The 27,255-nt window shown below is 41.5% G+C and overlaps 1 protein-coding gene across 5 annotated transcripts; it reads left to right on the top strand.

The window, feature by feature from the left end:
* The first annotated feature begins 1,066 nt into the window (after positions 1 to 1,066).
* Positions 1,067 to 27,255, top strand: NEK3 (NIMA related kinase 3). 5 transcript variants are annotated; one of them, XM_086712857.1, is made up of 17 exons: positions 1,067 to 1,120; positions 3,908 to 4,080; positions 6,333 to 6,426; positions 6,514 to 6,611; positions 8,316 to 8,399; positions 9,208 to 9,275; positions 9,360 to 9,446; positions 11,775 to 11,829; positions 14,945 to 15,145; positions 16,023 to 16,095; positions 19,050 to 19,096; positions 22,335 to 22,434; positions 23,190 to 23,330; positions 23,587 to 23,721; positions 26,117 to 26,243; positions 26,679 to 26,759; positions 26,869 to 27,255. In XM_086712857.1, exons 2-17 carry the CDS (start codon positions 3,964 to 3,966, stop codon positions 26,894 to 26,896), a joined length of 1,536 nt encoding a protein of 511 aa, XP_086568983.1. In that variant the 5' UTR covers positions 1,067 to 1,120; positions 3,908 to 3,963; the 3' UTR covers positions 26,897 to 27,255. The 5 variants fall into 5 exon arrangements, with proteins under 5 accessions (XP_086568983.1, XP_086568978.1, XP_086568997.1 ...); XM_086712852.1 differs by having other exon boundaries at positions 19,047 to 19,096; XM_086712871.1 differs by having other exon boundaries at positions 26,679 to 27,255.

The raw sequence follows: 27,255 nt of genomic DNA, 5'->3' as shown, positions 1-27,255 counted from the left end.
ACATTCTGAAAAATCACTGATTTCTGCCAAACACAATGGCCTGAGACCCAGCATCGGAGCATGGGAGACATCACCCACAATCCCAGAGAGAGAGAGAGAGAGGGAAGAATCTTTGGCTCAGTTGTGATCATGTGACTTTCAACATCATGTACTACTCGTATTACAAGACTTAGCTCCTTTATCAAGTTAAAATTTATTAGAAATGTTTGCTCGTCTTGCAGAACACTCACAGAACAAGTTACTCGCAATCCAAGGTTTTACCGTACACCCATTTTGATTTTCACACTACTCCTATGAGGCAGGTACTATACTCATACACAGACAGGTTTAATGACTTGCTGTATGAGTTTTCTAGACTTGCCCTTATAACAAATCACCACACAGTGGCTTAAAACAACACAAATGTATTCTCTTCTGCAAGTCAGAAGTCTGGATTAGACCTCACTGCACTAAAAACAAAGTATAGACAGGATTGTGTTTCTTCTGGAAGTTCAAGGGGGCAATTTGTTTCCTGGCCTTTTCCAGCTTCTTGAGTCCTCCTGCATCCCTTGGCTGATGGCCCCGACCTCCATCTTCAGATCTCTCTGACCACTACTCTGCCCCTCTCTTCCACTTGCAGGGGCCCTTGTGATCACACTGGGCCTGCCTGGAGAATCCAGTCATCTCCATATTTTAGACTTAGTTGGTTAGCAACCTTAATTCCACCTGCAATCTTAACTGCCTTTACCATGGAACCTAACATCCACAACTTCCATGGAGAAGGATATGGGCATGGGGGGTGGGGGGACTGTTTCCCTCTCCACACTTGCCCAATGTCACTCAGCTAGTAAGGGGAATGCTGGGCCCAAGAAACTAGTCTACATGAGCTGTTCGCTTAAATTGGAGGCAAACCTCACGTTGCTGGAATATTCTTTCCCCTCAATGTTACTGGCATTGTTCTAGAGCAACGTGGATGAACAACTTTTAAAACGCGCCCTTAGTAGGCCCGGCTACTCCGATAACAGCGCCTCCCGCCCAACCCGGGGACCTTCCATCACTGGCAACCCGAGAGACGACCTGCTGGGCCCGCCCAGCGGAAACGCGCGGACGCAGAAGCCGGCTCGGGTCGCCGGGGAAGCTGGTAAGCGGTGCTGCCGCCAGGCACGGAGACTCTGGAAGAATGAGCGTGACCGCAGTGGCGGCCTGGGGCCCCTGGAGCGGGCGATGCCCTCGCGCGGCGGGGGCGAGCGGGAGACCGGCTCTCGGCGCTCGAGGATCCACACCCCAGCTCCGCCCCGGGCCTGGGCCGCTCGCCCGCAGGTCCCCTCCCCCCTCTCCCTCGCAGCCTTGGGTCCTTTGGGCGCCCGGCGCCGCGTAGGTGCACCGCAGGTGCAGGTGGAGGACTGCGAGGTGGCACGGATTCTCCCGGAGGAAGGATTTGGGCGCGGCTGGCCTCCCGCATGGTGCGGTCACCGCACGCGACCCCTTCTAAACTTGAACGCCAAGGTTTTGCACCCGTGCTCCCATTTCTGGCCATTTGCAAATCACTTTTACTAGTTTTTGATTGGGAGAGGCATGCAAAGAGACTTTGTGACGCTCAGAGTATACACAGGTCTTTTACCGAAATATGGGTGTTCATATTGAGTAATGGGCAAATATGGGCAGAAAGGACCAAATAAATGCTGGTTTTCAGTTAAGAAAAATCAGTGGTTGCCCTTCCTCATCGGTTACTGTCCATTACATAAAATAAAGACCCTGAAGAATAAAAGAATAGGAACATGGGAAAACTTGGCCTCCTTGTTAAATCGGGTAGTACCAAGAGTCAATTAGAATATGGCAAAGAACTTGTTTTCTTTCAGATCCCTGAATATACTGAAAACCTGACTGTTCCTGAAAAGAATTGGTTTTGGACACAATGCATCTAAGTTAGTCAATATGCAGAAATTTCTAGAGTTTCCTGGCCCTTCTATGACACGCATGAATACAAATGGCATTTTACAGGTCCCTGTACTATGTAGGTTTTGGTTTGTGAGTTTTGCTTTACCTACGGTGCTCTCCGTGCCTCATAATTCTTTGTGGTGTGATTTTAAAACAAAAACAAAACTACAAGTAAGCTTTCTAAAAGCTAAGGTAATTCATTCTAGTGAGTTTTTTTTTCCTACAGTGAAAAAAATTGCATCATCTTTCTAAAATTGTAATAATAATAATAACAGCTGCCATTTATCCAGGGTCTCCTCTGTACCAGGCAGAGTGTTAGGAACTTTGTCTTCTTTCTCCTTTACCTGTGATCCATCCAGCTAGCTGCTTCATCCTAGAAATAACAGAAAGGGACACTGAAGTTCAAAGGCTCTGCGTGTCTCTTCTTCTTCTTCTTCTTTTTTTAATGTTTATTTAATTTTGAGAGAGAGAGAGAGACGGAGCGAGCGAGGGAGGGGCATAGAGGGAGGGAGACACAGAATCTGAAACAGGCTGACAGCTCAACACAGAGCCCCACTCGGGGCTCGAACTCACCAGCCGAGAGATCTTGACCTAAATCAGAGGCTTAACTGACTGAGCCACCCAGCTGCCCCACTACTTATCTTTCTTAATCCCAGGCATCTCCAACTCAACATGTCCTAAAATGAACATGTCTCCCTTCACCATGCCTTTCCCCGCCCCTGCCACACTCTCACTGCCAGAAACACACACACAGACACACACACGTACACACAGCACCACCACCACCATTGTGGTTTTCCTTTCTTTCAGGGAATGATGTCATTCACCCAGTTTATACCAGAAACCTGGGAGTCTACCTTGTCCCCTTCTCCCAGCTTGTTCCCCATAAATGTATTGCTAAAACCCTTGCGAATTCTTTCTACATATTTCCTTCTTGTTTCTTCATCGCCATTGCCACCACCCTCTTCTACTCCATCATCATTTTTTTGCCTTTTTTGTTGGAGTCCCACTCCAGCCCTCAGGCCCCCTCCCCTCTGCGATCCATTTGCTCTGCAGCCAGAGTGAGTGAGTTTTCTAATATGCTCTCGATTAAAATCCTTCAGAGACAGCACATTCATTACCCCAAAGAGAAAATCCAGCCACCTGAGCTTGACGTACAGTAGCTTTCATACAAGGCCCTGTCTGCCTCACCAGCCTGTTACAGTTCTTTCACTTCCTTGAACTGAACAGTCTCTTTTGCTCTTAACATATGCCAGCCCCTCTGCCTACATCACTCTTCTCTCTTTTCCTGGCCAACTTCCATTCATCCTTCAGACTTCAGTTAAATACCATTTTCCTAACTCCTCTGGATATTTCTGCCGTGTGCCAGCGTAACTCTGTGAGACTCACCACCCTGCATTTGTTGAGGTCGGAGGTCTCTGCTTTGGGGCACATGCGATGGCAGGGACCATGAGAGACCAAAGTGCAGTGCTGTAAAACTGCATCTAGCACTGAAGTATACAAACCACACTTGACCCTTGAACAACACGAGTTTGAACTGCTCAAGTTCACTTATGTATGGATGTTTTGATAAATGCAGTACAGTTCTGTAAATGTATCTTTAAAGTTTATTTATTTATTTACTTATTTATTTAGAGAGAGCAAGCATGATTGAAGGAGGAACAGAGAGAGAGGGAGAGAGAGAATCCCAAGCATGCTGTCGGTGTGGAGCCCAGTGTGGGGCTCCATGCAGGGCTCGAACTCAGGAACTGTGAGATCATGACTGGAACCGAAATCAAGTTGCTTAGCTGCCTGAGCCACCCAGGTGCCCCTGTAAATGGGGTTTTTATTCGGGATTATAAAAGCTGGCGTGAGTGTTCAGTGTCTACCTGTTCAGCGGTAGACAAGGAATAAATTGCTGTTGTCCTATTAGGGTGATTAGAGCTACTTCGAATTGATTCTGCCTTTTGAAAATACATTTAATTGTCAAAATTTCTGTTTTTGAATACAGGTTGGGAGAGGCTGTGGTGACTGTGCGAGTGGAGGAGGGCTGTGGGGTGCCCCAGCATGGATGGCTACTTGGTCCTAAGAGTAATTGGAGAGGGCTCCTTCGGCAGAGCCCTTTTGGTTCAGCAAGAGAACAGTAATCAGACGTTTGCCATGAAGGAAATAAGGCTTCCCAAGGTACCTCCTGAAGCAATTAGCTCATGTCGAAAGTGCACATGCAATTTGGCCAGGGAAATAAGTTCTTGAGATTTAACATGGAATTGCTTTTGTGAGCAAAAGATGTAATGAGTTTATTCATTAGCTTTACAAGGTCTTGATATATCTGTATATCATATATATATATATGATATATACATATATATGCATATATATGCATACATCATATATATATGATATATACATATATGTATATATATGTATATATCATATATATATGATGTATGCATATATATGCATATATATATATTTTAAGTTGCATTTACTTAATACAACTTACTAAATGTCTACACCCAACGCGGGGCTCAAACTCATGACCCCAAGATCAAGTGTCAGATGCTCTTTTGACTGAGCTAGCATGTCTTGATATATTTTATATGAATTTTTGGATATTGTAATTAACAATAAGGGAGAAAAATAGTCCAGGAGGCAATTGCTGTTGCTTTTATCTCAAGGAATAATTTGTAATAATTTCCAATTTTGCGTACCTAAGAGGGTAAGAATCTTTGCCAACAGCAGCTCAGGTGTCATATTAATGAAAATGGAGCATAAAAATGCCATGAAGAACAAAAACCTAAAGTGCCAACCTTTGGTCTCAGGGAACATATTCTGTGGCTCAGTTTTGGGTTTTATTTCCTTGTAAGATGAGGAAGGTGCTGACTTATCAGTGTTTATCATAGTTGTCATAGAAACAATGTGTCATAGAAAAGAATGTGCCAGGGAGGCAGCTTGATAATGTCTTGATCAAGTTTTTAAAAATACATTTTAATAAAATTCTCAGAATTGTATTTCCCCACTGCATCCTTGACCTCGTTTAGTGATTCTCAGCTGGGCTTCAGAGTCATCTGGAGGTGAAAACACAGATGGCTGCCCCCCCTTCTGGTTGAGTAGGTCCAGGTGGGCCTGTGAATTTGCATTTTTAAGGAGTTCCCAGATGGTGGCGGTGCTGCTCTGCGAACCCTTATGCTAGTATGTAGTCAATGGCAGTTTCTTAATTGAAAGATAAGTCATTCAGGATTTCGTCCTCGGAGAATAAGTGAGGGGACAAACAGCTTTGGAAGCTTCTTTTGTAAATCATCTCCTTCCATCCTTACCACAGTAACGCATCAGTCTCCTTTTTCATCTGGGCCAGTGGTCTGGAAACGTAATGCAGACAGTAAAACATGACAGCCCCAGATTTTCTTTAAGGATAACTATTGTTAATGGCATCTTGGCTCCCCCAAAAATTTATGCTCAGGCTCATGTTAAAAAAAATGTTTTAGGGGCACCTGGGTGGTTCAGTCAGTTGAGCCTCCGACTTTGGCTCAGGTCATGATCTCACAGTTTGTGGGTTCGAGCCCCACGTTGGGCTCTGTGCTGCCAGCTTAGAGCCTGGAGCCTGCTTCGGATTCTGTGTCTCCCTCTCTCTCTGCCCCTCCCCCACATGTCTCTCATGTTTTTATTTATTTTTGACAGAGAGAGAGAGACAGAACGAGGGCAAGTCGGGGAGGGGCAGAGAGAGTGGGAGACACAGAATCCGAAGCAGGCCCCAGGCTCTGTGCCGTCAGCATAGAGCCCTAGGAGGACTTGAACCCATCAACTGTGAGGTCATGACCTGAGCAGAAGTCAGACCCTTAACCGACGGAGCCACCCAAGCACCCCTCTTAGACTGTATTAAAACTGGTTTATATTCTATGCTTGTAAGGATATAAGGGGTCAGCTTAAGCATAATACAGCCATAATTAAAAAAATCACCACATTTTCTCTTAAGAGTTTGATAAACATAAGTTGGGTCAAAGTGCAGTGCTTTAAAACTGCATCTAGCATTGAAGTATACAAAGCACACCTGACCCTTGAACAACTCAGGTTTGAACTGCATGGGTCCACTTATATGAGTATTTTTTTGATAAACGCAGTATAGTAGTATAAATGTATTTTTTCTCCCTTGTGATTTTCTTAATAACATTTTCTTTTCTTTAGCTTTATTGTAAGAATACAGTATATAATACATAAAACATACAACATGTGTGATAACTGACTGTGCATGTTATTGGCAAGGCTATTAGTAGCTACATTTTTGGGGAGTCACATATCACATGTGGATTTTCAATTGCACGGGGGCCATTGCCCCTGACCCCCATGTGGTTCAGAGGTCAACTGTATACTGTATTGTTGTAAAGCTATCTATTTTAAAATGAAGTATTACATTTATGCTGTTTAAAATCTTTTTCTAGTCTTTCTCTGGTACAAGGAATTCTAGGAAGGAGGCTGTTCTGTTAGCCAAAATGAAACACCCCAATATTGTTGCTTTTAAAGAATCATTTGAAGGTAAATATGAATTCCCCCAAATACATGCAATGTAAAATTTGATTTGTGGCCACCAGGCTTTCCTAAAGAGTCTTCTTCTTGTTTTAGCTGAGGGACACCTGTATATTGTGATGGAGTATTGTGACGGAGGGGACCTCATGCAAAAGATTAAGCATCAGAAAGGAAAGTTGTTTCCTGAAGATATGGTAAGAGACTGACTTATATAGTTTCTCTCAAGGTTTGGAAGCAAACTTTCCTTGTAAAATTTGTAGAAGTTCAAATAAAGGCATTGTACCTGTGATTACCTGATACGCTTGTTAGATTCACACTTGTTAGAAACAACTCATTTCCATTATCAGTGCTACAGCTTTGTGTTCAAGATCTGGCTGCCTGAGATATCTTTAGGAAGTTAAACAGATATGTTGATAAAATATCAACATTAAATTTTTTTTTTTTTTAATTTTAAAGAGGGAGAGTGCAAGCAAGGGAGGGGCAGAGAAAGAGAGAGAGAATCTTTGGCAGGCTCCACACTCATCGCAGAGGCCAACACAGGGCTTGAAGCCACAACCGAAATCAAGACCTGAGCTGAAATCAAGAGTTGGATGCTCAACAGACTGAGCTCCCCAGGCACCCTTGTTTATAAAATATCAAGGAATAAAACTTATGTGTTTAGAAGAATTTCAAAATTGTCTGATTCATATATTGCCCTATATATTTAAAATTCACAATTGTGTTATATTGAAATTTCAGAAGGTGGATGGATTTATTTTGCATTACAGGATCATCCAAAGAATGAAGCGTAAATTCCTTTTTCTTGAGAGTATGTATTCTCACTCTTTTTCCTTTTACAGATTAGCACATTCCCTTACAGATTAGCACATTCCTTTAAGTCTAGTACTTCCTGCCTTTTTAATGAAAACTTGTGTATTAAATACTATTGAAATGAATTGACGAAGGAAAATATTTAAATAAACAACCTTAATGAGATTTAGTTTGATTTAGGGAACAATGCATGTTATGAAAGTATATTGGTATAAATATTTTTCATTTAGAAGTTGTGGTATTAAAAATATGGGTTCCAGAGAAGGAAGTCAGCCTTGACTTCAAAGGAATGAATCTCCATAGCAAAAAAGAAAAAAACTCGGGGCGCCTTGGTGGCTCAGTCGGTTAAGCATCTGACTTCCGCTCAGGTCATGATCTCACAGCTGGTGAGTTTGAGCCCCATGTCAGGCTCTGTGCTGACAGCTCAGAGCCTGGAGCCTGCTTTGGATTCTGTGTCTCCTTCTGTCTCTCTGCCCTTCCCCCCAGTCTCACTCTGTCTCTCTCTCAAAAATAAACATTTAAAAAACATTTTATTTTTTAAAAATTAAAAAAAGAAAAAAAAAGAAATCAGTTTGACATTTAAACATAGGCTTCCTAGGCACCTGGAGATTCTGAGTACTGTTGACTAGGGATTTATGAGCAGAAAATGCTGACCTCACAGGATTGTTGACAATAGAATGAAATCCTTTAATGTTAACATATGAGCATTCTGACAAAGTAAATGAAAATCTGACATAATGATTACAAAAAGGAGTAGTGTATTTATTCCTTAGTGATGAACTATCTTTATATACATATTTAAGAAATACTTTTATTTGGTTGAATTCAAGAAAACCATAGCGAGAGTTTTATTGAACTAAGTTGTTATTTAGATCATACATAAGATGATGAAACATGGGCTTCACGGTTTTTCTGAATTTCTCCAGGCAACATTGAATCTTAGTTGAACTATGTAATTTTTAGGAGTTCTGTATTTACATTATGGAAAACCCAGGTGAACTAAGGCCTAGAGACGATTCTTTAGGATTTGGGGTTAACATGAACCAGTTATTGCATTCCTGCAATTATTGCCTCCTTTTTCCTTCCAGATACTTAATTGGTTTACACAAATATGCCTTGGAGTAAATCACATTCACAAGAAACGCGTGTTACACAGAGATATCAAGTCCAAGGTAAGTGGAATACCTTGTGGGGCCTAAAAGCAAAAACAGAAACAAAAACTGTTCCACTCAGTCTTTTTTCTGTGTTATTCTGTTTCCTTCTGGGACATTTTTATTTAGCTTAGAAATATTTGTCATCCTAATATTTATACAAGCCAGATAAGGTACTACCTGAAAAAGATCATTAAATCTCTTTAGTAGTATATGTTAATATGATCCACACTCTCTTTGCGACTGCTTACTGTGATCATATGATCTCTGATGGAAAATGGTCAAGACCTAGACCAGCCACATGGAGGCATCATGCTGACACAGGCTCCCAGGCGGTCCATCAGGCTCTGCTGATACAATCTTAAGCTCACTTGTTTGATTTCTAAGCAGATATCCTGAATTTCCAAGCAGGGGAATATGTAGCTGTCAAGAGGGTATCTTGTCCTTTTGTGTTCCACTCAGGGACTCAGCTGTCAGCATCTCTCCCCTTAATCTCTGTCATCAGTGGGCTTTGAAAGACAGCTTCTCCGGAAATCTCTGCCTTATGTGTGAATGATGGAAGACATAACCTGAGGTCTTCTTTTTTTAAAAATTTTTTTTTTCAACGTTTATTTATTTTTGGGACAGAGAGAGACAGAGCATGAACGGGGGAGGGGCAGAGAGAGAGGGAGACACAGAATCGGAAACAGGCTCCAGGCTCCGAGCCATCAGCCCAGAGTCCGACGCGGGGCTCGAACTCCCGGACCGCGAGATCGTGACCTGGCTGAAGTCGGACGCTCAACCGACTGCGCCACCCAGGCGCCCCATGAGGTCTTCTTTTTTAACGCAGAATATCTTCCTCACCCAAAATGGAAGAGTAAAACTGGGAGATTTTGGATCTGCCCGTCTTCTCTCCAGGTATGTACTTCTGTTCTGTAGCAATCAAAACCTCCATTCTTCAGGAATGCTCTATAATCATTCTTTGCCTTTTTATGGTTTCAGTCCTATGGCGTTTGCTTGTACATATGTGGGAACACCTTATTATGTGCCCCCAGAAATTTGGGAAAACATGCCTTATAACAATAAAAGGTAAGTAATGTATTTAATTCGATTGCAAGCATGACCACTTGGCGACAGGCACTGCAGCCTTCAAATGAAGTTTGATCTTTAAAATTACATATTTGAAAGCAATGTAGAATGCCCAGGCTTCTAAATGAAAGTCACAGTTTCCCAACTGTTTTAATCAGAGCTGAAAGGAGCCAAAGGTAGATGCTGAAGGAAAGGCTAGTCACGTCTAGGGACAGTGTGAATGATAACACTGCTTCTCACACTCTGCCGCTCCCACTTTTGAAAATCCCAAGGCCCAGGTTACAGCTCTGCCCTATACATCAGAATGTCTGGGGGTGGGAAGTAGGCATCGGTAATTTCCAGGATCCCCAAATGATTCCAATGTGCAGCAGAATTCGGGGACCACTGGGTTATGTCAATGAGTTAACACTACAGGACTGGATAATGAGCACTTAACCGATAGGTTAATTAAATATAAGGAGAGAATATTAAGGCCTTATGGTTTAAAAAATAATATTTTTCTGAATACAAGTAATACGTGCCCATTGATGGAGTGGATGAGCAGGGAGAATTTTGGCAGTAGAGAGATATATAAGAAAGGATATGACTGTCCCTTTTTCCCTGCTATTAATAACATTTTGGTGTTTTTTCCATCCATTCACTTCCCCCCCAAACCTAGTTTATGTACTCTATATGCATCGTGGCTTCCTGCTTTTTTTTTACTTTACATTATATCATATTCATTTCACTATGCATTTAAACTCTTCATAAATAGTGTTGTTGATCTAATGATATATTTCCAATTTTCAGCATCACAAACAGTATTGCAATTAATATACCTGTTGTGCCTAAATATAGGTCATTATTTTCTACACATTCCTGGCATGAATTCCTAGAAGTAGAAACACCTCAAGGCTCTTGTTACCTTTTGTCAAGTTGATTTCTGGAAAGGCATGATAATCCATACTGAATAGGTTCCTTTAAGAGTAAAATTGAGTGAACTGGGAATAGAACAGCTGTCCAGGAACTTATGGGGACAATTGGGGAAATTGGAGTTTGGACAAATATTCAATAATAGTACTGAATTAAGGTTACATTTCTTGGACGTGATCATGGTTTTGTGTTTATGAGGGAGAGTGTTCCTTGTTCTTAGGAGATACATGCCGACATGTTTAGGGGTGAAGGCTTTGCTGTCTGCAGTCTTTTTTATAAGAGGTTCAGATTTATATGGAAGAGGGTAATAGCCTACAAACGTGGCAAATGTTAACATTGGGGAGTCTAAGAAAGAGCATGCGGGCATTTACTTTTCTGTAGGTTTGAAATTAAAAAAAAAAATAAAGAGTTGGGGGAAACGGTTGCTTAAAGCCATTAGTTAAAATGCAAAGAACATCACATAGGAAAGGTCTGGGGCATGGCAACCAGGCGGTGAGAGCGATGGAGGAAAAGGGGATGCTTCGCATGCAGAAGGGTGGGCGTGTGGGGCAAACTAGAGAAGTCAGTTTTCTGATTTTTGAAGAACTGTTTGTGGAGGGATGAGTTGGCTTATTCTCTTTGTTTAGGTATGTGGAGCTAACACGGGGTGGTGAGGGTTCCCAAGAGCCACATTTTAGCTTCTGATAAGGAAGACGGCCAGCCCACAGAGCCAGCCAGCAGGGGCGTGGGCCCCACCCGGGGTTGAGCGCTGTTCATCAGGGCCTGGGGCTGTACACAGGTCTGAGTGGGAGCTGCACTGCATGACTTCTTTTTTTTTTTTTTTTTTTTTTAAATTTTTTTTTTTCAACGTTTATTTATTTTTGGGACAGAGAGAGACAGAGCATGAACGGGGGAGGGGCAGAGAGAGAGGGAGACACAGAATCGGAAACAGGCTCCAGGCTCTGAGCCATCAGCCCAGAGCCTGATGCGAGCCTGACGCGGGGCTCGAACTCACGGACCGTGAGATCGTGACCTGGCTGAAGTCGGACGCTTAACCGACTGCGCCACCCAGGCGCCCCTGCACTGCATGACTTCTAAAGTCCTTCCAACTATGCTAGTCTGAGTCCACAGATACACCCTCTTGTACATGCTGCTGAAATCATACCGGAACCACCCTGATTTGGGAGGGTGGGGGCTGGGGAACAGAGAGTTGTATTGTGAACATTCCTGTTAGTAAATATCTAAGTGTTAGACCAAACTTACCATATAGTTTATTTCATTTTTTTTATTATTTTATCATATGTTTTATTGTAATAGCTAGGAATTACTTATGACACCTATTCTTATTAAAGGTAATATTTCATTTTTTTTTTTTTTTATATTCCACATATTCACTCATAACCCATTTGTCATTACGTTGCTTCTTTATGCTTCCAGTGACATCTGGTCCTTGGGATGCATTCTGTATGAACTCTGTACCCTTAAGCATCCAGTAAGTATGGTGTGCAAAATGGAAAAGGCAGCCTCTTGTCATGTCTGGCTATGTCCTCAGCAATGTACCAGATTCCACTTGGCAGTTGGCTTTCCTGGGTTAATGTAGGAGTGCTGACCGCATAGACTCCATCTTTGGCCTTCCGTCTTGTTCTTCCCTCTGGCTCACAGCTGGCACCACTTTAGATAACTGCCTTGTGGCCTCACCACCATGCCCCTCACTCCATAAAAGCTTGGGGTTAAGGTCAGCATAGCTGGGGAGAAGGGGTGAAGAATGGGGACAGAGAATAGTTGTGTAGTGCCTGGATCCGCCTCCTGCCTCACCCGCCCGCCCATCCCCCCCCCCCCCCCCCCCCCCCCCCCCCCCCCCCGTCTGTAAGTTACCCTGCATAAAACTCAGTGTAAATGGTACCGAGTGACTTGCTTCGTTTTTCAGTACTAAAGTACCTTGTCAGTCTGGAGGATACATTACTGACCCTCCTCCAGCTTCTCGCGGATGAATTCATACACAAGTTTTCATTCCGTTGGTATCACCTTTGCCTTGAGCCCCTTTTGTAGCATATACTAACAGGAAATTTCCAAGATTTAGTTTTTGTAGTTGTATATTTGGCTTGCCTGCTTGACTGCCTTCTTTGCTTCCTTCCCTCCTTCTCTTCTTCCCTTTTTCCGCTATTCTCAATTTTTTTTATGTTGGTAAAATATATGTAACATAAAATTTACCACGTTAACCATTTTAAGTGGCACCGATTACTTCACAATACTGTGCAGTCATTACTACTACCTATCTGCAGAACTTTTCCATGGCTCCAAACAGGAAACTCCGTACCCATTAAACGATAACTTCTCATCCCTGTCCCTCCCCGCCAGCCCCTGGTGACCTTTAATCCACCTTTTGTCTCTGTAAATTTGCATATTCCAGATATTTCATGTAAGTGGTATTACACAGTACTTTTCCTTTTGGGTCAGAATTTCATACCTTTCTGTGACTGAATATTCCATTGTGTGTTTGTACGACGTTTTGTTTATCCATTTATCTGTTGTTGGACATTTGGGTTATTTTCACCTTTTGGCTATTGTGGAAAAAATTATTTTTATATTTATTTTTTCAAGATATTTTAAGAAATAATGCAGCAAAGAAGAGGTTAAATGACTTGCCCTGCTTATTGAGCACTTGTTTATTAACACAGAACTAACAATACCAGTCCCTGTTAGGTCTTAGCCTTGCGTAGTAATAAATTCTGTTCTTGGGGCACAGATTGAAACTTGGCTCTAACCAAGCATTTTTTTTGATTTTTAATTTTTAAAATTTTAATTGAAATATGGTTGACATAGAGTCTTATATTAGTTTCAGGTGTAAAACATAGTGATTCAACTGTTCCATACAATGGAAAATGCTCACCGTAAGTGTAGCTACCCTCTGTCATCACACAAAGTTATTACAATGTTATCGACTATATGCCCCATGCTGTACTCTTCATCCTTGTGACTTATTTATTTCATACTTGGAAGCCTGTGCCTCTTAATCCCCTTCACCTATTTCACCCATCCCCATCCCCCTCTACCAAGCATCTTTACAGACGTGCTTGAGAACATATGAGAGTGAATGAAGGAGAAAAAGCCTTCACCACCATTAGGTGAAAGGAACTCACAGTGAAGGCACATGAGGTTAAGAGGCTGTCTTCCTTGAATATGTGTGGTTTATAATGCCAGCTGCATGATTAGAACAATTTGGGAAACCTTAAAAAATGGTGATGTCTTGGGGCACCTGGGTGGCGCAGTCGGTTAAGCATCCGACTTCAGCCAGGTCACGATCTCGCGGTCCGTGAGTTCGAGCCCCGCGTCGGGCTCTGGGCTGATGGCTCAGAGCCTGGAGCCTGTTTCCGATTCTGTGTCTCTCTCTCTCTCTCTCTGCCCCTCCCCCGTTCATGCTCTGTCTCTCTCTGTCCCAAAAATAAATAAACGTTGAAAAAAAAAATTAAAAAAAAAAAATGGTGATGTCTGGGCCTATGCCAGACTAATTGAATTAAAATCCCTGATTGTGTCTTGGATGGTAGTGGTTCTAAAACAGTTAATTCTAATGTGTAGCTCAAGTGGAAAACCACTGTTGTATACAAATAATTTTTAAAATTCCAGTATCTTATTTAGGATTATATTCTTTATTCCCCTGATTTTGTCTTTTTTTTTTTTTTTTTTGTAGACTTTCATATACCTGTTCGTATTTTTTTCTAGCAAGAATAAGAATTCAGGAGTGTAGGGCCTCGATGTTCGGCACACCGTCTGTTCTCTCATCTGCTTTGAGGCAAAAGTAGTTCTCCAACCTTTAGGAAATGCAGAAACCTGGCGTAATGGTTCCAAAGCAGATTCACGCTTATGTTTCACTACCTGAATTTTTCTCTTGTAATATGTTGATTTTTTTCCTTTTTCATATCTTCACCTGTATATTTCATCCATAGGGTAGCGCCCTTCCAAGGCAGAATGCCAACATGTTCTTACTTGAGTATTACCGGGGCTAACCAACATCTAATCTTCATTCCAGTGTCTATTATGCAGTAGAGATTTTTTTAATGTTATTCTGGCATGTCATTTTGTATCCCATTCTATTGCTTACCAAATTTTAATAGCTACTTTGATGACATGAAAGGTAAAAGATTTGGCAGTAGAGGTCTAAAGCTGGAAAAGTCTGGAGTATGCATCACAGGGGGGCAGGCCTGGGAGATTTTGAGGTTCAAAGGGATGTTACACTTATCATAAGGCTGTGAGTACCGTTGAGTTCTTAAAAAGCTACATGTATGTGTCACTTTGATTTTTAAAATATGTTAAAAATGTGTATCTGCAAACACATTGATTATGAGTGAGAACGTACCCAAAGCTGGCACTGATGGTAAGACTTTCTCTAGATGGGGAAGTTTTGCACTATTTATGCTTACCTTTCTTCTGAACCCAACGTAAGATTTCGAATAGTACCTTAAGGAACTCCCTCCCCCAGGAAGAAAAATGACCAGGCAGCAGATACATTTATAAAATTAAAATGATTCATGAGAATTCAGTTGAGCTGGTAATTTCTTACTTCTCCTCTTCCCTCGTATCTGCTCTTATAGTTTGGTTTTACCTTTTAGTTTCAGGCAAATAGCTGGAAAAGTCTTATTCTCAAAATATGTCAGGGGTCCCTGAGGCCACTGCCATCTCAGTACTCCTGTGAGCTGCAGCATCTGATCAAGCAGATGTTTAAGAGGAACCCCTCACATCGCCCTTCTGCTACAACACTTCTCTCTAGAAGTTCCTTGGCTCGACTTGTACGCCAGTGCTTACCCCCAGAGGTATGATACGTGTTGGATCCGCTGTGATCAGTTTTCGAGTGTGGTAAAATGATTCGTTATCTTTTAAACACTGACGTGTTGTACATGCTTATAAAGATGCAAATCGGGGCGCCTGGGTGGCGCAGTCGGTTAAGCATCTGACTTCAGCCAGGTCACGATCTCACGGTCCGTGAGTTCGAGCCCCGCGTCAGGCTCTGGGCTGATGGCTCAGAGCCTGGAGCCTGTTTCCGATTCTGTGTCTCCCTCTCTCTCTGCCCCTCCCCCGTTCATGCTCTGTCTCTCTCTGTCCCATAAATAAATAAAAACGTTGAAAAAAAAATTAAAAAAAAAATAAAGATGCAAATAATGCAGAACTGTATTAAAAAAATACACACTTCCTTTCCTTTCTTCTCTCCCTTCCGCAATGCTATTCCCTGAGAATAATCACAGAATCTGTCTGTGTAAGCTTTCAGATATTTTTCTAGACCTATAGAAACATCTACTTGTGTGCCTAAATGATATGTATTTTCTAAATGGCATTTTTACTTCCCTTTTTTTAATTAGAAAAGTTTTTTTAATGTTTACTTATTTTTGACATAGGGAGAGAGAGACAGAGTGAGTGGGGGAGGGCGGAGAGAGACACAGAATCTGAAGCAGGCTCCAGGCTCTGAGCTGTCAGCAGAGCCCGACGCGGGGCTCAAACTCACAAACTGTTAGATCATGACCTCAGCCAAAGTCAGATGCTCAAAATGACTGAGCCACCCAGGCACCCCAGTATTTTTACTTTTCAACTGTAAATATGATTGTGGGGAAGAATGTTGATAATTAAATGACATTATGGCAATGTCTATAGAAAAGCATATTCCACATCTTTAAATTCTCTGCTTTAAATTTTCAGATCATCACAGAGTATGGTGAGCAGGTATTAGAAGAAACCAAAAATTCCAAGCATAGTACACCAAGAAAAAAAAGTAAGAATTTTGGACAGCTTATTTTTTGCTCGGTGTTCTTTTAAAATGTAGTGTAACAAAAAATAAAAATATGATTTTCAAGTTACTGGAGACAATTTCAGAGATACTCCTAAAAGTCAAATTTTTCTTACTGCTATTTCTGATGTAATTCTGTACTGACTCTTGTATATTTAGTTTGCTAGGAATCAAAAAGCCTAGTTTGGAGATTTTAGGGATGTGCAGATTGTTCTCTGTTTCATTATTAGTACCAAGTTTAGTTTGGTCAGGTAGAAGGCTTCTGTGGGCTAGCCTAGGAATACAACCATGAAAATACAATGTTAATCTTCTAGGAAATTATCCCCAAGTTTCCAAAGAATCATCTGGTAAACAAAATTTTAAAAACAGCCTTTTTCGGAAGTTGGAACTGTCCACATAATGGCTGCACAGAATTTCCATACATGTTTAGTCAATCCTGAACAAATTTCAAATGTAATTTATTGTCTCTTTGGAAATTGTCATCTCTTAATTTTTGCAAAGCTATTATTGTCCCTTTTATTTAAAAAAAAAATTTTTTTTAAGTAAACTCCATGCTCAATGTGAGGCTCGAACTTATGACTCTGAGATCAAGACTTGTTGTATGCTGTGCCCACTAAGCCAGTCAGGTGCCCCTGTTTTTGTTCCTTTTTATTTATCATCAGTGACTCAGACCTTCCATCTGATGAGATCCAACGGATGGTAGCTATGACCGGAATAAGAGAGGAGAGAAATAGAAATAGATCATCCAGTCACTGTAGGGACATGTTGCAAAACCTCCATTGTTTGGTTCTCACTGTCTTCGCGTTGGATACTCCAAGAGAAACACTCAAAAACTGTGCTGTTTTCTGAAAGTTAAATTTTAAATGTTATTTTTGTAAGAATGTAATGTGAGCCCTTTGGTCTTGTAATTCAGCCTTTTCTCCATTCCTTCAGGGGTGGCCAGTGCCCTTTGTTTCAGCAGTTTGCTTTAGTGTTAATTGTACTTTACATACTATTTTGTGGCTTTTGTCTGCATCCCAGGGGAGTGGCAAATAGTTTTAAAATGCTGAGCAACAACAATAAAAAACAGTCTTAAGATAAGTTTCAAGATAGTTTGGCTAAGTGTAGTTTTACAACTTTCTTTCTTTCTTTCTTTCTTTCTTTCTTTCTTTCTTTCTTTCTTTCTTTCTTTCTTTCAGTTTACTTACCTTGAGAGAGAGAGTGAGCAGGGGAGGGGCAGAGAGACAGGGAGACAGAGAATCCCAAGCAGGCTCTGCACTGCCATCAGGGAGGCCGACGTGGGGCTCGTACTCGTGAACCTTGAGATCACGACCTGAGCCAAAATCAAGAGCTGGACGCTCAACCGACTGAGCCACCCAAGCGCCCCTAGTTTTACAATTTCTAAAAAGAGGAATAAAGCAGCGGAGAAGTGCTACCATGTCAGACCGTGTGTCTGGTGGCATCTCCACCCGATCAAGGGTCAGTGGCACCAGAACAGTGAACGCTATGTGAGGGTGGGGACTGGGTCTGATTTACTCACTGTCGTATCCTCGGCACCTGTCATCACAGATGCTCAATAGCAATTTTTTAAAATGTTGAATGAATGAGGAACATGGATGGCAGGGCTCTGCCAGGGAAAATCAGCCACTCTTACCGAAGGGATCTGGTGCCAGAGTTCTCCCTGACGGCTGCTAGTGCCTTGTGACGGAATAAGCAGCTCAATTTATTTTTCTCCAAATTTTAATTTAAATTCTAGTTAGTTAACATACAGTGTAATATTTGTTTCAGAAGTAGAATTTAGTGATTCATCACTTACATACAGCACCCAGTTCTCATCACAACAAGTGCCTGCCTTAATACCCATCACCTATTTTGCCCATCCCCCACCCACCTCCCTCCATCAACCCTCTGTTCTCTATAGTTAAGAGTCTCTCTCTTTTTAAAAAGAATTTTTTTTTTGTTAAAAAATTTTTTAATGTTTATTTTTGAGAGAGAGAGAGAGCGAGCATGAGCAGGGGAGGGGCAGAGAGAGAGGGAGACACAGAATCTGAAGCCGGCTCCAGGCTCTGAGCTGTCAGCACAGAGACTGAGCGGGGCTTGAACCCACGAACCACAGATCATGACCTGAGCTGAAGTCAGATGCTCCTCACTGTCAGCACAGAGCCCGATGTGGGGCTTGTACTCACTAACTGCAAGATCATGAGCTGAGCCGAAATCGACAGTCAGACACTTAACCCACTGAGCCACCAAAGTGTTCCAGTTAAGAGTCTCTTATGGTTTGCCTCTCTCTTTTTCTTTTCCCTTCCCATATGTTCATCTGTTTTGTTTCCTAAATTCTACATATGAATGTAATCATATGGTATTTGTCTCTGTCTGACTGACTTATTTAGCTTAGCATAATACTCTCTAGCTCCATCTGTGCCATTGCAAATGGCAAGATTTCATTCTTTTTGATGGCTGAGTAATATTCCATTGTATATGTATGCCAAATCTTCTTTATCCATTCATCAATTTATGGACACTTGGGGGCTCTTTACATAGCTTGGCTATTGTAGGTAAGGAAGCAGCTCATTTCTTATGAGGGATACCTATTCCAGCTGCTATAATAGCAGGGAGAGCACAGACTGCATAGCTAGCCTGAGCTGAAGATGATAATGACCTTCCAGGTATGCAGAGTGTCTTAACCTCCTAGTGCCTATATGGGCTGGCATAAGTGCGTACTGATGCCTTACCTTTAAGATGTTAACATTAGGAGTAAAACAGCAGAAATAGCCTCTTTTCTAATTACTAGGTGACTAAATCTTGATATCCCTATTCAGGCTAATGCTTTGGTCCTTTGACTTTAAAAACTTCATTTATCTTCACTTGTCTTTCAAGCTTTGTGCAAATCACATTAGGAACTTAAGAATGTGAGCCTGTACATGCTTTCTCTTCCTACCTTCTCTTTTCTTTTTTAGCAGACTCCAGCAGAATCAGGATAGCTTTGGAAAATGAGGCAACCACAATGGTAAGTGCTTTAAAATTACGTTTGTGAAACACCTGTCTACTGGGTACCATCCAGTGCCATGAGATGTTTATAAGACTGGGACCTGGTCCGTCCTGGCTGGTAGTTTTTCATCCTTTGGCACGTGAAGTAATTGGTGGCTGTTGTCCTGCACCGCCAGCTGAGCCACTTTAGGACATCAATCACTGGTTCATTTACTTTGCTTTTTCTCTTTTCTTTGTTTCTCCTTCCTTCCTTCCTTCCTCCCTCCCTCCCTCCCTCCCTCCCTCCCTCCCTCCCTCCCTCTTCCTTCCTTCCTTCCTTCCTTCCTTCCTTCCTTCCTTCCTTCCTTCCTTCCTTTCTCTTTCTTTCTTTCTTTCTTTCTTTCTTTCTTTCTTTCTTTCTTTCTTTCTTTCTTCCTTCCTTCCTTCCTTCCTTCCTTCCTTCCTTCCTTCCTTCCTTCCTTTCTTTCGCCCCAATCCCGTTTTTTTATTTGAATTCTTGATGACAAGTGGTTTCAATATAGATGTGAGAGAACTTTGTTCTGCTTTCCGTCATGAAAATTTTGTTTTAGTCTGGCTGTGGTTTGTTGTTCATTGTGGCAAAACATGTATGACATAGGATTTTACCATTCTAGCCATTTTTAAGCATGCGATTCAGCAGCATCAATTACAGTCACAATGTTGTACAACCAGCAGCACACTCTGTTTCCAGGACCTTTTCATCACCCATTACAGAAACTCTGCTCACTGTACAATAACTCCCCATTCCTCCCCGCCCTGCACAGCCACCCCAGCTCCTAGTGACCTCCATTCTACTTTCTGTCTCTATAAATGTGGCTGGTCTAGATACTTCCTAGGAGCGGAATCATACAATATTTGTCCTTTGTGTCTGGCTTCTTTTGCTTAGCATAGTGTTTTTAAAGTTCATCCGTGTTATAGCCTGTATCAGAATATTTTCCTTTTTATGGCTAAATAATACATCTCTGTTTTGATCTTGACATTTTTCTGTTCAGGAACTTTTAGTGCCTCCCCATTATCTGAGAAAGCAAGCTGACACTTTTCAGCCTGACATTCAGGGTTCTGTTTGTCTTGTTTTGCCCTGGGTGGCTGGGAGCTCTTTGATACTAAAACTGCAGTCAAGTCCTGAATAGGAACAGTGGGTCCGCTTCCTAGTATTACCATGCCCAACTCAGTAACTTGTGTCACACTGATGATTTTTTTCTGTCTTCAACATTTTAATCAACCTTTTAATTCCAAAAAGAAAAAAAATTAGCGCTAACAGCAAAATTTTCTATTTATGGAATGTACTAGTAATTAAACTTGTAAATTTTTGGAATGGAGATTTGGCTGTAAATAAATAACAGCATCCCACCATTATGTGGCCAAATGGAATAGATCCTGCCCCTGTACTTTGTTTTTTAATTTGTGTGGGCATATCTATTTTTTTTCCCCAGCTTGATTGAGGCATGATTTATAGACAATAAAATTTACCCATTAGTATAGAGTTTGATGAATTTGGAAATTTTATACAGTCCTATAACCACCACCACAATCAAGATCTAGAAATCCCAGCCCCCTAAAAAGTTTCCTCTGGGCCCCTTGCAGACAATCCTGACTCCTCTTGTAGGTGACCACCACTGTCTATTTTATTTTATTTTGTTTTGTTTTTTGTTTTATTTTATTTTGTTTTGTTTCATTTTTTTTTTTTGAGTTTATTTATTTTGAGAGAGAGAGCGCACGCACAAGTTGGGGAGGGGCAGAGAGAGAGGGAGAGAGAGAATCCCAAACATTGGTGTGGAGCCCAATGCGGGGCTCGAACCCACAAACTGTGAAATCATGACCTGAGCCAAAGTCAGACGCTTAATTAACTGAGTCACCAAGGCACCCCCACCACTGTCATGTTAATACCTACCTATAGTGGACATATCCATGTGTTCTCGCAAGATGAAAAGGGGGCAAAATGTACGCAGATTGAAGAAAGAGCCAGAAAGTAAGCTGGCAAGATATGATGGCAGGAGGACAGAGCTGAGTGGTGTGGAGCCACGAATGGTGTTGGAGGCTGCTGTCTGTGGAGCAGTGACTGTTAATGGGAATGGAACATCGGAATCCCCTCAAGGCTTTGTTTTTAAATATTTTATTAAGTTTATTTATTTATTGAGGGGGGAGGGGCAGAGTGAGCTAGAGAGAGAATCTCAAGCAGGCTCCACGCTGGCAGCACAGAGCCCAATGTGGGGCTCGAACTCAGTTAACCACCTGAGCCAAAACCAAGAGTCCCATGCTTAATTGACTGAGCCACCCAGGCGTCCCCCTCTCAAGGCTTTTAAAACTGCTCATCACCACTACCCAGCCGAGATTCTGACTTCTTTGTCTATTGTGGGTCCTTCACCATATGGGGAGAGAAGTTTGAGAACCACTGTATAGAAATAAGGCACAGTGTGCCAGCTACAGCCTACTATTTATTTATTCAACAAATCATTGAGAACCTATACGCTGGAAACTGTTGAGGCACAGGATATGTATTCCTTCTCAAATATATGCAGATTTAGTGGCATCTAGACAGTGTGTTGCTATACTTCATGAAATCAGAAGCTTAGATGATTTGGAAAAATACTGAAAAGTGGGAACATTTTATTTTTTTTTATTATTATTTTTTTTAACGTTTATTTATTGTTGAGACAGAGAGAGACAGAGCATGAACGGGGGAGGGTCAGAGAGAGGGAGACACAGAATCCGAAACAGGCTCCAGGCTCTGAGCTGTCAGCACAGAGCCTGACGCGGGGCTCGACGGACCGCGAGATCATGACCTGAGCCGAAGTCGGCCGCTCAACCGACTGAGCCACCCAGGCACCCCGAAAAGTGGGAACATTTTGACTATATATAGCAACTTTATAAAAGATCTCACTTTGATATTCCAGCATGAAAAGCCCAATACAGCAAACCGTATTGAAAATTTTCATTCCTCATTGCTTCTGTGAAGGTCTGTCATTTTTATATATCCTCTTCATAGTTGCAACGATCAATATTAATGATTAGTAATGTATGACTTTAATATACATAAATAGGTATGTATGTGTTTTTTAACTTACATATGCATGATGTATATGGCTTCTACATGCAGTTATATATGGGGTTCTATAGTTATTAATGTTTTTTTAATTCATTAATCTTTATTTAAAATTTAGGTAGCTGACTTTGCACACTTTACCTTGTTTATAGCAATTCAAGCATTGCTTCATCTTTATTTTTAATCTCTTTTCAAGCAAGGGGAAGAACAAGGTAGAAAGTACAGCGACACTGATTTAGAAAGCATTCATAAAAATTCAACCGAAAGTGCACTGAAGAGAGTAAATGAAGAGAAAGGTAAGTTATTCAAATTTGAGTCACTGTGTAAGTGAGGAACTGGGGAATATGGAAGGAATACTAATTTTCACCTTACTTGGTTGTAGGTATCGTGAGCAAGTGGGCTGGCAGATTTTTGTTTGCTTACCTAGTGATTTATTTCATGGTACAGGAATATTTTATTACTCACAAAAAAAGAGAATAGTGTAGATCAGTACGAGCCTTTAGAAAAACAGTATTTGTTGCACTATCTACCATAGAAACCATGTCCAGAAATATACAACCTCTCAGGGCTTCATTCTTTGTACATTGTATAATATATAAATATATTTTTTAAAATTTTTTTTAACGTTTATTTATTTTTGAGACAGAGAGAGACAGAGCATGAACGGGGGAGGGTCACAGAGAGAGGGAGACACAGAATCTGAAACAGGCTCCAGGCTCTGAGCCATCAGCACAGAGCCCGACGCGGGGCTCGAACCCACGGACCGTGAGATCATGACCTGAGCCGAAGTCGGGCGCTTAACCGACCGAGCCACCCAGGCACCCCTATAATATATAAGTATTTTTAAAAATTCACTTTAATTATTAGCTTTACCTTTTCATTTGGAGTTTTTTTTTTTTTCCATTTCCTTTATTACTTAGAAGAACATTGTTGTGAGTGGAGGTGAGTTTAAAGAGAAAAGAAAGACGTCCGTATAGTTTTTCAAGTATATGTGTGCATTTGGATGAATAAACAATATGCTTAGCGGTCCTTTTTAACATTTTGAAATCAGATAAATCAGTCCATCCGAAGAAAGCCAGTTCACCAACTCCTCTCAGGCGACAGTGGGAGAAAAATGTACCCAACACAGCTCTCACGGCTTTGGAAAATGCAGCCATCCTCGCCTCCAGTTTAGGGGCCGGGGAAGATAGAGGTCAGTAGGCCGATCGAACAGTGTTATTAGAGAACATTTTCTAATGGTTGTTTAATGGGCTAGACGTCGTTCTTGTTGTTTTTATTATCACTCTGTAAAAGATCTTAGGTGTCATGCATGAGAGCAGTGCTCATGGAGACAAGTGAAATAGATTTTAGTAGAGAGTAAAATATAATTAGCTTAAAATATGGTCTGGAAGATATATGCTGACCATTTTTTTTTTACATGGCACTAACAGTTACCTTTTCACAACTAGGTGGTTCTGTAATAAAGTACAGTGAAAATAGCACCCGTAAGCAGTGGCTCAAAGAGACTCCAGAAACTTTGATGAACATCCTCAAGAATGCTGATCTCAGCCTGGCGTTTCAAACATACACAATATATAGACCAGGTGACTCAAGTCTATTATGTAACCGTGGAAACACTTTGATTTTTTTTTTAAAGTGTGGTAAAATATGCATAAACTAAAATTTACCATGTAAGCCATTTTTAGGTGTGCAGTTCAGGGGCATTAAATACATATATGTTGTGCAGCCATCACCACCATCCATCTCTAGAATTTTTCCCATCTTCCGAATCTGAAATTATGTACCCATTAAATAATTCCCCATTTGCCCCTCCCAGAAACTTTGATTCTAAAGTTGTAAATGATTTTATTAAAAAATTTTTTTTTAATCTTTATTTTTGAGAGAGAGAAAGAGAGAGAGAGACAGAGTGTGAGTGGGGGAGGAACAGAGAGAGAGGGAGACACAGAATCCAAAGCAGGCTCCAGGCTCTGAGCTGTCAGCACAGAGCCCAACTTGGGGCTCCAACCTGTGAACCAGGAGTTCATGACCTGAGCCGAAGGCAGACGCTTAACCGGCTCAGCCACCCAGGTGCCCCAGAAGTTATAACTGATTTTAAAGTTATGAAATGATTCAGAACATTGTATTTTTTAGGTTTTCTTGAGTTTTTTTTTAGCCAGTCTTGAGCTATAATTCAGATTTCCCATGGAGCTTCATTACTTTTATTTGGTTTTTATTTATTTTTTAAATGTTTGTTTTTGAGAGAGAGAGAGAGAGAGAGAGTGTGATAACGGGGAAGGGCAAAGAGAGAGCGGGGCAGAGAATCTGAAGCAAGCTCCTCACACGGCACAGAGCCCGATGCAGGGCTCCAGCCCACAAACCATGAGATCACGATCTGAGCAGCCGAAGTCGGATGCTTAAACTTGGACTAAGCCACCTAGGCGCCCCTTGATTACTTTTTATTGTTTACTTGTTTGTTGGTTTTAACAAGGGTGGGACTACTTTGGAGGGTAGTCTGTTTTTACCATGCAGAGTACACCACTGCTTTAATGACTTTAGTTCAGACTCCATCATAGTAAACTTGGAGGAACTTCAAGATTTCTTTTGCTCTGTGCTTGAATTCTGCCATATTGAATAGAGCTCAAGAAAGAGAAATCATTAGGATTTGATTTTCTTATTGTTTCTACAGACATTTTCACTAAAACTGCACGAAATCGCCTTTTGTAATACTCTCTTTAGGAATCCAGGCCGAAGCAGTGCATTAAGGGTGTCTACATGTATGTACATGTGTGTATAAGTTTGATCATTCAATTATTAAGCCACGTTGCTAGGTTAAGATCTAAGACAAATTGTGCCAAGTAAAGCATGTAATGCTGTGGCAAGTCTCAACTGTGTTTACTGTAACAGATTTAGTTGTATTTGTTTATTTGGTCAGTGTTTATTGAGTGCCTAACATGCTAGGTTAAGAGTTAAAAAAAAAAGAAGAAGAAAGAATAAAACACAGTTCCTTCCCTGAAAGAGTGTGGGGGGAACGTGGCCCTCACGTCAGAGGTTTAGAGGAGTGTAGGTGAATTGTGGAGATGTGTCCTGATAGAACCGCCCCGCTGTGTCACAGGAACCCTGGGCGCAGGTGGATACACGGGATGGAGTGTTCAGGAAGGCTAACGGTTGTGAATTTTGTTTTAGCGATTGTAGGTCCTGGAGTTTGTTTTTGGTCCAATGATCAAGGTTTTGTCGTTTCAGGAAAGTCACCGTTCAGAAACTCTGCCATAGCTCTGTTTTGAAGGGTTTTATAAAGATTTAGCCCACATTGTTGTGTTAGGTTATTGTTGCATGAGCAAAAAATAAAGCGATTGCCATGTGGAAAATCTCTTTTTTTTTTTTCAACGTTTTTATTTATTTATGGGACAGACAGAGACAGAGCATGAACGGGGGAGGGGCAGAGAGAGAGGGAGACACAGAATCGGAAACAGGCTCCAGGCTCCGAGCCATCAGCCCAGAGCCTGACGCAGGGCTCGAACTCACGGACCGTGAGATCGTGACCTGGCTGAAGTCGGACGCTTAACCGACTGCGCCACCCAGGCGCCCCTGCCATGTGGAAAATCTCTTGAAGGGACGCTTGTGGTTGCCATTCCCTAATGTTCTTCTCCACCACTGGAAAAAGTTGGGGGTGGGAGCTTAAAGGAAAAACAACTGTAATACAACCATCCAAAGGTAACTTTAATATAGGTTCTTATATTTGGAGGTTTTAAGTGTACTTTTCTGCATTCTTCTTTTGAAGAAAGTACTGCTTGTAAATTTAATAGTGATACTGATGCTTCATGGGCCTGTTTTATGCCAGAAATCATGCTGTGTAATGTGGGGAGGCGCTACCGAAGAAATATAGGGCCTGGCATTGTCCTCAGTTAGCCAGCTGTCTTCTGGAGGATGTTAGTCCTGTGTTCACTAAATAAGTAAATGCTGTTAAAATTGGCATAATTTCTCTTAATATTCCTCTTGAAGGCTCAGAAGAGTTCTTGAAGGGCCCCCTCTCTGAAGAAACAGAAGCATCAGACAGTGTGGATGGAGGCCACGATTCTGTCACTTTGGACCCAGAGAGACTGGAGCCTAGATTGGATGCAGAGGACACGTATGTTGGGATATACCTAGATGGTGTTAGTCGGTGCGCATGATGTCAATTATACCTTAATTTCAGGTTTAGCAGGAACTGGTTATATTACTTGACATCACAAATGAATATTTATATCTTGATCTTTTGTCTGGGATGGGTAATGTGTTTTACAGTATTATTACAGAATTCCTGACTGAGCGGTATTTTATGATCGTTTAGCTTGGACTTACTATTTTTTAATATGTTGGATTTTATTTGCAAATGTTGTAGAAACATGAAAGAAGCAATCCTATGGAAGGGATAACAATGTTTTCCCTCCGTTTGGTTGCCTCATGGAGCTCGTTTTCCAAAAATGTAAATATTGTGATGGTGGCGTTCTGTTTTGAGCCATCAAAAAAAATACTTGCTGTGCCCCTAATATGGAGGCTTAGTATCCAAATTGTTTCTTCACAGGGATTTTGAGGAGGACGACGACAGCCCTGACTGGGTGTCAGAACTGAAGCTGCGAGCTGGCTGGCCAGGAGTGTCTGATGGGTAACGCCCAAGAAGTGCTCTGTCGTTAATATCGCGTAGCTGTTTAAAGTGAGGAATTAATGTTTGGATGGTATCAGCTCACAGGATGTGTATTTTTCTTTGGACACAGAATGAAGAGGGGGAAACTGAATATTTAAAACTGTTCCTGATCAGTGTCACAAGGTTTAAAATATCTGTAACTCTCGAGTTTTTGAACTCAAAGAGAAGGCGTGGAAGAATGGCTCTGAGCTTCAGGCTTGCAGTCAGAACAGAAATGGGATGCTGCTGCTTACGTTTTGTGTGATTGTGGGAGATTATTTAACCTCTTGGAGCCCCAGTGTCCACAACTCTAAAACGAGGATAATAATGCCTTCCTCATAGGGACGCTGAACATAGACCATGGCAACGGCCCATAATGTTATTTCTGCGATTGTTATGATTTGTGTTTAATTGCTGCACAACTCTTTTTACATTTCCTAAAGGTTTGAGGATCAAAATAAATTTAATTAGACCATAA

This window comes from Puma concolor, chromosome A1, assembly GCF_028749965.1.
Source record: "Puma concolor isolate L17-30 chromosome A1, mPumCon1.1.hap2, whole genome shotgun sequence".
In the NCBI taxonomy this organism is placed as follows: domain Eukaryota; kingdom Metazoa; phylum Chordata; class Mammalia; order Carnivora; family Felidae; genus Puma; species Puma concolor.
Note: the sequence above shows the minus strand (reverse complement) of the source record. Positions and strands in the feature narration are given on the sequence as shown.